The 12,143-nt window shown below is 45.7% G+C and overlaps 1 protein-coding gene across 9 annotated transcripts in view; it reads right to left on the reverse strand.

The window, feature by feature from the left end:
* The window catches only part of OSBPL5 (oxysterol binding protein like 5), a 221,196-nt gene that overhangs the window by 22,744 nt on the left and 186,309 nt on the right, over positions 1-12,143 (reverse strand). For all 9 annotated transcript variants that reach the window (XM_039553475.1, XM_039553474.1, XM_010394733.4 and 6 more), the window contains 2 exons: positions 10,595-10,814; positions 671-855 (listed from right to left, as the gene is read on the reverse strand). In XM_039553475.1, the coding sequence (XP_039409409.1) occupies positions 671-855; positions 10,595-10,814 (405 nt within the window). The remainder of the gene's footprint in view (positions 1-670; positions 856-10,594; positions 10,815-12,143) is intronic.

Consider the following 12,143-nt stretch of genomic DNA (forward strand, 5'->3'; position numbering starts at 1 on the left):
CTCAGCACTGAGAAGAACTATTTCTTTAACTTCAGATGGTATAAATACGACAAACAAGGCTTGAAAATACCATGATTCTGTAATTATCCAGAGAAAATGGAATAAAAATGAGGAACTAGTGCTGCTATTAGAATACACTGGTTTTACAATCCACCAGGCATATCTCATTGAGAAGGCAGGTCCTATCTGAAAGCGTAACATCTCCTATTTTCTACTCTGCTGCTCCCAGCAGGCATCTCTCATCAACGGTTTTAAAAGATGCTTTGTATTTCTTTATCAACCATCATAATTATATTGCTCTGGGGAGCAGAAGTGCTTGACAATTTTGGTTGCTCTCTGTCCTTTTCCCTGTGCACATGAGTACACCGGGAAGTGGCACAGCTCTGTCCTGCAAAACTCCAAGGCATTGGCTGAATTCCAATCAGTTCCAGCCAACAGTGACAAACATGTCCATGTGCAAAGGTGGGTTTGTCTGGAGTTTAACCTTTTCCTCCTTGGCCCTCACTGGCAGCAGTCTATCTGTAAAGAGTCACTGCAGCTGGTGCCTGGCTTAATCTGTGTTGAAGCCAGTGACCTCAGTATTATTTGGCAGCCTTTCTGGCACACAAAGAAATATTTTCACAAATATAAGGAAAGTGCCCAGGTGAGGCACACCCAGAGTGCTGCTTACTGGGAGAGCAGGTCGGCATGGTAGTAGTAGTCGGAGAGTTTGTTAAGGAATGAGCGTGGCTCCAGGATGAAGGTGGGCAGCACCACCCGTGACAGGTCCATGCCGGGCCGCAGCTGCTTCAGCAGGATCCACATCAGGCTCTTGTTCTCCTCAGAGACGGTTTCTGTCTGAGATGACTCCCCTGTCTACAGAGGCAAAGGGAACTTCAGGGCAGAAACAGGAAAACCATTCCTTGTGGGTGCATTTCTCTGGGGGGTCCGAGCTCACCCACACACGCCAGGCCCTGGCACAAGGGCGAATGCTCTCCTACACCACTGCAGAGAGACATCAGCGATGTCTCAGTAGGAATGAATCCCCAAAGCAATGAAGTGAGTGGTGCAGGAAGCCCCGCGTGTCTGTGAAAGTTGGCATGAGGCAGAGAGCACAGCTCTGTTGTGCTCCTTCCTGAGCCACTGCCTTGTGATGGGCCAACATGGACCAACACCAGCCAAGGGGACTTTGCTCTGCCGGCCCTCAGGAGGTGTGGACATGCCCAGGGCTGTTACAGCATCCCCATGGCCTGGTGGATGCACAGAAGTGTTGTGGTAACCCAGCCCACTGCGGAGCTGGGGCAGCGTGATGCCAATCAATCCCAGCCCATCCCCTGGATTGAGTTTCCCAAAGAGGCAGACTCAGAGGGTGGGTTGATTTTGATTGATTTTGTAGATAACCTGAGGCTTGTAGTGGAAAGACAAGTGGAAGATCCGAAAACAAGAGAGCATATTATAATGAAAATCACAAAAACTAATGCCAATGATGCTTGTAAAAGAGTGATTTTGGGTCTTCCATTCGAACCTCCACTGACCTTAAGTCAAATGACTCGTGCTTGCACAACACTGGTGCCAATTCATCAGCCAAATTTAAAAACAGGGAAAAACTTAATAGGAACAGCAGCCGCTGCAGATGCAACAGCATCTCAGGGCAATAGAGATGCTAACTGGGTGTGCCACAGGTGTGGCAAACCAGGGCACTTGGCCCAAAACTGCCAAGCCCCGGCTCCAATTAATCAGGGTTTCCAAGCTGTCTCCCCAGGGCAAATGTCATCACCTGCCACCGATGGGATGCAGCCAAAAAATTGACAGGACTGCATGGAGTGGCAGAGCCATGCTGGGGGAACAAATCATAAAACTGCCACCAGAAAAATGGTTACCACGACCACTGCAACCCAAATGGACTTGGTGACACCCCAGAGAATTGTCATGAGTTGCGAGAATCTGAGAGACTGTATATTATTTGTGTTAAAAGATGTTGTATATTCACCAGCTGACATTTGTGTTACCCCAGAAATTGTTCAAGTGGGGCCACAAGGGTTGTTTACTGTCAATATTCAGTGTGTTAACCCTCCCTATTTTCTTGCTGCTAACCAAGTTGTAGCCCAAGCTATTCTCATGCCCAGTAGTCCACCACAGGACTACAACCCCTCTGTCTTCTGGGCTGAAGTAGCTGGGAACGACAAACCCATGCTTAATTGCAGACTGTCTTGCCAAGGCTCAGACATCAGCCTGGCAGGAATGATGGACACAGGAGCAGACGTGACAGTCATTTCTTCCCACAATTGGCCGTCACACTGGGAGCTGCAGCTGGCAGAAGGTATCGTGACGGGTGTGGGTGGATCTGTATCTGCGCAGAGAAGCAGGGCAGTTGGCCAAATTGAGGATCCAGAGAGACAGATTGCATCAGTCCGTCCTTTTGTAATTGACTCTGGATTTACATTGTGGGGCAGAGATCTCATGTCCCAGTGAGGGGCTCAAGTTGAAATTCCATCTCAACCCCAAAATTTTTAGTAAAGGCCACTGCGGAGGGCCCCCTCCAGAAATTAAATTGGATCTCTGACAAACATATCTGGATGGATCAGTGGCCTTTGAAAAATGACAAATTAAAGGTGCTCACCGCACTTGTGGAGGAGCACTTGAAAAAAGGAAATATCGAACCATGTAACAGCCCTTGGAACTCCCCGGTATTTGTAATCAAAAAGCCAGGGAAAGACAAGTGGCACCTCCCATAGGACTTGCAGAAAATAAATGCAGTCACAGAGGACATGGGACCCCTGCAGCCTGGAATGCGTTCACCCTCCATGCTCCCCAGGCAGTGGAAGGTAGCAGTCATTGATATTAAAGACTGTTTCTTCCAGATCCCACTACACCCAGACGATGCACCCCAGTTTGCCTTCTCGGTCCCTTCCATCACCTGAAAGGTTCCCATGCAGCGCTACCAGTGGCGAGTTTTGCCGCAAGGCATGAAAAACTCCCCCACCATCTGCCAGTGGTATGTCACTCACATTCTGTCCCCTATCAGAAAGTTAGCAGCAAAGGCAATAGTGCTCCACTATGTGGACGATGTTTTGGTGTGTGCTCCTAACCAATCCTATTTAGACTGGACATTGGGGAAGGTAATCGAGGCCTTAGAGGAAAATGAATTTGAAATCCAGGCTGAAAAGGTCCAGAAAACCTCTCCATTTCAATACCATGGACTGAAAATCCATGAACAGACTGTGGTTCCCCAACAAGTCAAAATTAATGATAACCCTAAGACCTTGCAGGAACTCCATCAGCTCTGCGGGTCCATAAATTGGGCGAGGCCGCTCCTAGGGCTGACGACAGAAGATATCACTCCTCCGTTCAACCTTCTGCAAGGGAAAGATGACCTCACATCACCCGGGCATCTAACAGAGGAGGCGAGACAGTCCCTCTGTAAGGTACAGGAAGCACTGTCGTCCCGGCAGGCACACTGCTGCGCCCCAGGTCTGCCTTTTCAATTTATTGTGTTAGGGGAAATGCCATACCTTCAAGGGCTGGTATTTCAGTGGGATGAGGTGCAGAGTGATCCCCTGTTAATCATCGAGTGGGTTTTCCTCTCACACCAGCCGTCCAAAAGTATCACAACATCACAGGACCTCATGGCTCAGTTGGATGAAAGCTGGATCCCGCCTCCGCACCCTTGCAGGGTCTGACTTTACATGCATCTACCTACCACTGACAATCGATTCACTTGATAACCTCCTTCAAAACAACGAGCACCTCCAGTAGGCCCTAGACAGCTACACAGGCCAAATTTCTATACACCATCCAAAACACAGACTGTTTACTTTGGTCTTCAAACTGATTCCAAAAGAAATTCAAAGCAGAAAACTATTAAATGCCTTGACAATCTTTTCAGATGCCTCCGGTCGTTCCCGCAAGTCTGTCATCACATGGAAGTATCCCTGCACTCAGAAGTGGGAGTCTGATGTGCAGGTAGTTGAAGGATCCCCACGAGTGGCAGAACTTGCAGCCATGGTCAGAGCATTTGAGCAGTTCAGTGAATCATTTAATTTGATAACTGATTCGGCCTATGTAGCAGGTGTAGTTTCCAGTGCAGAGAGAACCTTACTAAAGGAGGTTGCAAACCCAAAAATTCACAATTTGCTTTCGAAATTGATTCAACTGATCTCCCACCGAAAGCACCCATTCTATGACATGCATATGAGATCACACACTGACCTGCCAGGATTTATTGCTGAAGGGAACAGGAGAGCAGATGCCCTAGCTATGCCCATCGAGTTAAGTGAATCTGCCTAACAGATTCCAGCAAGCCCAGTTGAGCCATGCAATGTTCCATCAGAATGCTCCAGCCCTCATTTGAATGTTCCACCTCACTAGAGACCAAGCGAAAGCCATTGTGGCCACATGCCCCAACTGCCAAAAACATCAGCTTCCATCATTAGGTGAAGTGGTTAACCCCCGAGGCCTAGGCAGTTGTGAGGTATGGCAAACAGATGTCACCCACTTCCCCCAATTTGGCTGCCAGAAATATATTCATGTTTCTGTGGATACCTTTTCTGGAGCAACCTTTGCCTCAGCCCACCGTGGGGAGAGGGCCAAAGATGTCATCAACCACCTAGTACAGGCTTTCGCTGTGTTGGGGACACCAAATAAAATAAAAACTGACAATGGCCCAGCGTACACCTCTGCAGAGTTAAAAACATTCATGAGTCAGTGGGGTGTGGATCACATCACTGGCATCCCTCACTTGCTCACAGGCCAAGCCATAGTAGAAAGAAAGCATCAAACACTAAAAAGACTGCTTGAACAACAAAAAGGCGGCAATGAGATCACTGCCCCCATCATAAGACTTTCCAAAGAGTTGTTCACTTTGAACTTTTTAAACTGTTCCTATGAGGAACCTGATCCTCCTATCCTGAGACACCTCACAAACTCTGCCAAACATAAACTCACTGAGAGACCTGAGGTCCTAATAAAAGACCCTGATACTTTACAAATACGTGGCCTGTACCCCCTAGTCACCCGGGGTAGAGGCTATGGATGTGTTTCCACCCCAGAGAGTCCAAGATGGATCCCTGGGAAGTGGATCAAACCCTTTTTGAGACCACCTGTGGATGCCAAGCAAACAAAAGAAGCTGCCACAGCCTGGAAAAGAAGAAAAACCAAGCCACCTGGAAAAAAGACTCCTCCTCCAGGCCTGAAAAACGAACCCTCCACCTCCCATTCTCCTTAAAATGTGTCTGCCTTCCCAAAATGACCCCTCAGATTTGTTTTGAAAGAGGGGGAGTCCAAGGGAGTAATTGTTATTTAAGTTAATTGTATTTGTATTCATTTTATTTGTGTTACACTTTTCCTAAAGTTACCACCCTTGACTGCATGATGACATCCTACCTGCTGCTGTCCCACCTGCTGCTGCAGCTCCTCCTGTGCACCGGGAGCTCCAGCAGCTGGATTCCTTCCATGATCAAGGACATTGTATGGGGTTTCTTTATGGAGTTGGTAATTTTATTAGCCCTTCCCATTTTTAAGTGTTTGGTTTTGAAATCCCTTAAGCCTTCCCCCTCATTTCAAGGTAATAAAAAAGGAGGAGATGTTGCAGTGACCCCTCCCACTGTGGGGCTGGGGCAGCGTGATGCCAATCAATCCCAGCCCATTCCCTGGATCAAGTTTCCCGAAGAGGCAGACTCAGAGGGTGGGTAGAGGGGCGGCTCAGAAGCCTAAGCTGCACCCCCCCAGGCGGTGCCCAGGTACAAGCCGCCTCCCCCGGTTCAAGAAAATTCTCGGTTACTCGGTTGTTCACTGGTTCTCTGGTATAACTCCTGCCTCTCGGTTTACCCCAGTGGTTCTTGTTAAATTGTATCCTCCCCCGGCGTGTAACTCATTGGTTGTTTTCCCCTTCCACCATGGTTTTCAAATTCCCTATAAAACTGAGGACAAGCCTCGGGGGAGGCTCCCATCACATGCCATCCCTTCGGAGCTTGTTCAGGTTGCGAAACTTCTAACAATGAACCTGTTAGGAGTCAGACCAGAACAGCCTCTCTCTTCCTTTGTCTCTGAGCTAACGTGAGCCAATACCATCTGCTCCTGCCGTGTTCCCTCTGCAAAGAAGCCAGCTAGCTAACTCAGCCAGCAGCCCTTTTCCTGATGCCGAAGTTGCTTCAGCGACGCGCAGAAGTAATGCAGCTGGACTCTCTCTGACCTGGGGCACGCCAGAGCTCGTGCCTTGAGCACAAGTACTGCGTTACAGAAGAAGCTCCTCTCAATCCCATTCTCTGCAAATGAGAGACTGTAAGATTCACTAGGATATATGCAAAAAAACGTAGGAGGTAAACAAGTAATCAACAGAGAATAGAAGCAGTCCTCCAAGTTCTAGACAACACAAACTGGTGTATCAATATGGCAAAGGCCCACTGCCAGGTGAGAGGCACAAAAACTCCAGCACCTGCCAGTGCTGCTCAGAGCCCTTTGCAGCAGAAGTGTAGGTAAAAAAAGCCAGGGATCATGCTGTGGGGTTTCAGCCCTGTGTAGTTCCTATGCATTCAATGGGTCCACGAGATGTGCAAGAGGGAGGAATGGGCCTTTCAAGCCACCAGAGAAGGTAAATTAAACTAAATTTTCAAATACAAATGCCATTTTAATGTATCCTAGGCTTCATAGTTTAACAGGGAAAGAGAATACTTAGACATTCTACTGATTTTAGGCAAGAGATTTCTATGAGAAAAAGGGCACAGATCCACTTTTGGAATGGACTTTGGTTTGGGAGAGGGCATAGCATATCACAACAGGATTTTCAGGTGGTGTAAATCACTAAACATTCATTTTCACCACCTGAGCATTGCCACCATGTTGGCTCCCAATCAGCCCTACAGTCACAGCGAATTTACCAGTCCTACAGGGCTTGCAGGCTGATGGAATTTCAAACTGAGGAACAAAAAAGCTCTGTTACTTTAATTGCTTTTCCATTTTTGTACCATTCTTCTTTTGACAGTCTGATGCAATAGACGCCTTGAACCTCCAAGGAGAAATGGAATACCACAGCATCAGCTAGGGCTTACAATGCACATGGGTCTGTCAGAACTCTCTTTATTTATCCAGGTTCTCAAGTGTGCATGTATTGTCAATATATATTAATGCCACGTTGAAATTGCTAGACAAAATGTTACTCAGAATGAATCACTGCACAAGGGATGAGCAAAAACAGGAAGAGAAGAAGGTGCAGGAAGATATGAACAACCTCAAATAATTTCAAATAACCCTTTTTATTGAATCACGGGGATGGGAAGCAGGAGAATTAGTTTGTCAGGAACAATGCATCCAGCTTGGTCAGCATACCAGGGCAGGAAGAAAAGATAAGAGACCTCTGATAAAACCAGGGGGAGTCTCAGACAGATATCCTACGAACTAGCTCAAACCAGTCTCAAAGGCCAGGGGTACAAAAGAGCATGTGCAGGAGAGAAAGGTGAAAAGCTCAGGACGAGGAAGACCTCCTGATTTCATCAAAAAGACCCTCGGAGACCCCTACCAAAAAACACCAAACAACACTTCGCAAGTGCAACGCGGATGCAAATGACTTTTGGGCTCATAATAACATGAGGTGAGGCTGGGCGGGGCTAGGTGATGAATATGTATAGGCGTGTTGGGAAACTTAATGAATATGGAACTTGTAACCCGATAAATACCGAGCTGAATGCAGCTGTCGGCACGCATGATTTTGGAGGAGCGATCCCCCGTGCGTCCCAGTGCTGGAATAAAACATACCTACTTTACTACTTCTTTAGTAGTGGAGTTCTTTCCGCTCTTCATTATAACTTGTTAAAACTAAAAGCTTGGAAAAAATGGGGGATTCTTCTGTTATCAATCTACCTACTTAAGTGTCTATTTTGTGTTTGTCCTGGGTTGCAGTGTATTCTATTACCATCCTCAGGAGCCGTTGAAACCAGGTGGGGCAGTGTTTCCTTGCCTCCTCCCCCCAGACTATCTTGCTGTTAATGGCCCATCATTGTCCTGCTGCATGACTCAGAGATAACTCCCTCCGGACTATCTTCTGTTAATGAGCCTAATCAACACTTGGCCTCATGACTCATTACCCCATTGTGAGATGCTCCACCCAGAGGGAGGAACCAAGCATCCCATCCTGGATATAATCTGGGACTCTGACCACCAGAGGCAATGCCTTTCCACTGGATTTCCAGAGGACAGGAGCTACACAGCTACCACTGGACCTTCTGAGGAGGAGCAGACCCTTTGTTTCTACAGGATCACCACTTCAGGAGGACTGCAGCCACCATTCTACCAGACTGCCACCACCACCCTGACTAACAGGGTGACAGGTTGTATCCTAACTCTGTCAGTTTAACCCAGTGTTATCCGCTTTTATTGTTTTTTTTTTCTTTCCCCCTCTTTTTATTTCCCTATTAAATTGTTATTCTGACTTGGTGTCTCCCACTAGTTTGTTTTCAAACTAGCACAGTGTTCTAGGCAACTTTGCAATCTCAAAGTTCTTCTGACACCCTTCTCTGCCTTCACATTCCAACCACAAACAAGGCAAAACTGCAACTGGCCAAATGCACAAACACCTTCCAAAACCACAGAGGTGCACCTACCCACGTGCATACCTTTCAGATGAGCCCTCAAAGCCAAGCTGAAAATTTAACAGTGCCAGCTAGTGATCGTTGTCCTGTGACACCCAAATTGCACACCCATGGGCAGTTTCAATTTAAGAGGACGACTGACAGACTGACATTACTATTGGCATGTGTTTACCTTGATACATGTCCACCCAGAGGAGCTACATCATTGCACAAAACCTCTTTTTATCTACATTCCTTTCACCAGTGAATTCAGACTCAAAAACCAGTCCTACCTGTATGGCCAGGTGATGATAGCCCCATCTCTTGAAGAAATCTTACAAAACACCTAACGGCCAAGGTGACATGGCAATTCTTTTTGGAAACCCATTGGATGCTACCAGTGCCTGAGCAGACACACTACAGAGAGCCTTATTTAATGCTACACATAGTGTCACTCTACAACAGAAATGCAGTCTTTTCCACTTGCTTTGTAGTGCATTTTTTTCTTATTTTAATGTAAAACTGCAGAGATCTCTCTCTTTCTCTCACACACACCCACATACACACATCAGTGTAGCCTGTAAGGTTTGTGTATCAGCCTGCCATACCAATGCTTCTAGGACAAGCTTTTCATGTGGAAAAAGGTCATTTCAGAATAAGTAGCTGATAAAAATTAAGTTTGCTTTCATTTTGCTGCTGCTTAGTTACACATTTATATTCAAAATCCCCCATTTGAACCCATTTATAATTTGCTGTGTGGCTGCAAGGGGATTTGAGAGGAAAAATGCACAAAAGAGAAGTTGGGTGTAATTAGGATATATTTGACTATATTTTTTTTGGTCAATATTAGTAGTACACTTTCAGGAAAACATTGAAAGAAGAGCATAAGAGGCTCGTGAAGGGTCTGGAGCACGAGTCCTGTGAGGAGCAGCTGAGGGAACTTAGGTGGTTTGGCCTGAAGAAAATGAGGCTGAGGGAAGACCTTATCACTCTAGAACTACCTCAAAGGAGGTTGCAGAGAGGTGAGCATTGGTGTCTTCTCAAGTGATAGGAGAAGAGGAAGTGGCCTCAAGTTACACCAGGGGAAGTTTAGATTGGATATTAGCAAAAATTTCTCCACTGAAAGAATCGTCAGGCATTGGAACTGGCCTGGAACAGATGGTGATGGAGTCACCATAACTGAAGGAACTTAAAAGCCATGTAGATGTAGAGGGACATGGTTTAGTGGTGGACTTGGCAGTGCTGGGTTAGTAGTTGAACGTGTTGATCTAAAGGGTCTTTTACAATCTAAATGATTCTGAGTCTGTGACTCTAAGAAAAAAAATAGCTTTCTAGCAGTGCATTTCTTTGAAGCAAAGACAAAACATCAGCTTCCTTGTTCAAAGCCATGGGCAAGTGAGTGCTCAGAGCAGAGTTCCTCTGCTGCCTGCTCAGACTGATTCTCACACAGCACACTTGGTTCCCCCAGCTCTCTATCACTGCCTTCCTCGGAGGTGTCACAGTGACATCCAGCTAACAAGGCTCTTATGTGGAACAGAAATGCATCCTCCTGCTGTTAAATGTCATGAGAAATGGCTTTCTGATAAGCAACCGACATTTAGCAATCAAGTGGCTCAAATGCTCCATTCAGACACAAAAAAAAGGATGTTCCATGCATAATAAAAAAAGGAAAGTGTCGTATTTTGTATCACACAAGGGCTGAGTACCCTAATTGTCCAGGACACATGCTCAGGATAATAATCCCCCCTCCCGCTGGCTCCACAAATGTGCCAGTGCTGTGCAGATCTTTAATGCAGTAACTGGTTAAAGCAATCACTGATGCTGGAAACACACCAAAGCACAGTAACAGAGCTGCTGTTCATAATGCAGAATTATTAAAGCACATGATAACACAATGTAATTTAGCAGAAAACTGTGCTTTGATTTATCTGTAAAACACCAGAACTCATGAAGTTGGCTGTTACCTGCCACACAGCTAAAAGGCTGAATGACAAATACTACGAACAGATACATTTTAACAGGAACGGGCAGCAATCAAGATTTTTTTTTCTTACCTCCCCAAATTCTTCATAGACCTGCTCAATATAAGTGGTCCCCTTCCTTCCTGGAGAGACCTCTCCCTGTATTTCTGACTGATCACTCTCGCTTTCATTTGTCTTCCGGCTGTTCTCATGTGCTTCATTCTCTGACTCCTCTATGTTGTCCCTCTCCGACTTGTCTGAAAAAGCATCATTTTCCAAATGGTGGTTGTTCTCCAGGGCTGATTCATTCAACCTGCAACAGACAGTTCATTACTTGCTTCAGTTTGATTTACAAAGCCACATTGCTTAAGGCTATTTAAACACAGTAAAAACACTCCCAGGACTCAGAATAGGGTGTGCAGCCCAGGACAGTCTCAGACATTGATTTCCTGAATAACAAGGGTTTTATCACAGAAAGAATGAGATATTTCCCATCAAAACCTTCCCCTCCAAACTGCACTTTTCAAAACATGCCACACAGCTCCACTCCATTTACCCACCCTTACACAGCACTGCTGCTGGCTCCGGATGGGAGCCCACAGACTGGAGGGATACAGAGCAAGGGCACTCCAACAACTCTACACTGCTGATTAGAGAACTGAAGTATCCATCAGGAGAGATTTTTCCCCTTACAGAAGCCAATCAGTGGATTGCAGCACATATGAAAAATATGACATTATGGGATACCTTTTCTTTTCAGTGCTATTGCTATTTTATTTCAACAGAGGATGGTCTTAAGTCAGCCCTACACTAGAAAAGACAAATTCAAAAATCAATAGAAGCAAGTCTTTTCACACACACATACCCCTCCATCATCCACCAGACTAACCTGGGGAATGTGCTTCCCCCAGATGATGCTGTGTGGAAGAACTGAGTTGAAAGCATGGACTGGACAATTACATTTAAGAAGAATGCCCAAGTTATACCAGCATCTAAGGGAAAGCATGGAAGGTGTAACAAGCTTCATGCTCAGTGACCCAGACTTTACAGAATGCCAAAAATTCTCTCTCAAGTAACCTATAGCATCTCCATTTGAAAAAGCAGATGTGATTCATTTGGCAGATGGCAAACATGATTACATGGGCCAGAGGTCAGGTGCTGAAAACTATTCATTAAATGCATTTTTTTCAAGTGATATTTATCACAGGAAACAGTTTTCTTTATACATACATGTCTGCACACACATCACCTCTTCCATGGGTGGCCTAACTCTCACTTGCTGAGCTTTTCAGCTTGTCTTTCCTCTGAAAATTTCTTAACTGAGACCTCCTGAAAAATCGCTCTTGGATAGAGCAATAAAAAAAGATTCCCACCTATACAAAGGGTTTCAGAGGATCTGACAGGCCCTGAGCCTTGAAGAGTTTTGTTACTTCCTGTAGTCCATCTTTCTCTCCAAGATTGCTCAGTCCATGGGAATATTCTCTCAAGGCTCTCCATGATGGGCATTTTGCCAGACCATTCTGGGCATGTTCCAATTTTTACTACAGATGAATGTGGAAAGTTCCCACCCTCATTATTCTCTATTTTTAAAAGATAATTAGGTATTGATAGGTAGAGCCAGATTAAGTTAAAAAAAAAAAAA

This window comes from Corvus cornix, chromosome 5 (genome assembly GCF_000738735.6).
Source record: "Corvus cornix cornix isolate S_Up_H32 chromosome 5, ASM73873v5, whole genome shotgun sequence".
Classification (NCBI taxonomy): Eukaryota; Metazoa; Chordata; class Aves; order Passeriformes; family Corvidae; genus Corvus; species Corvus cornix.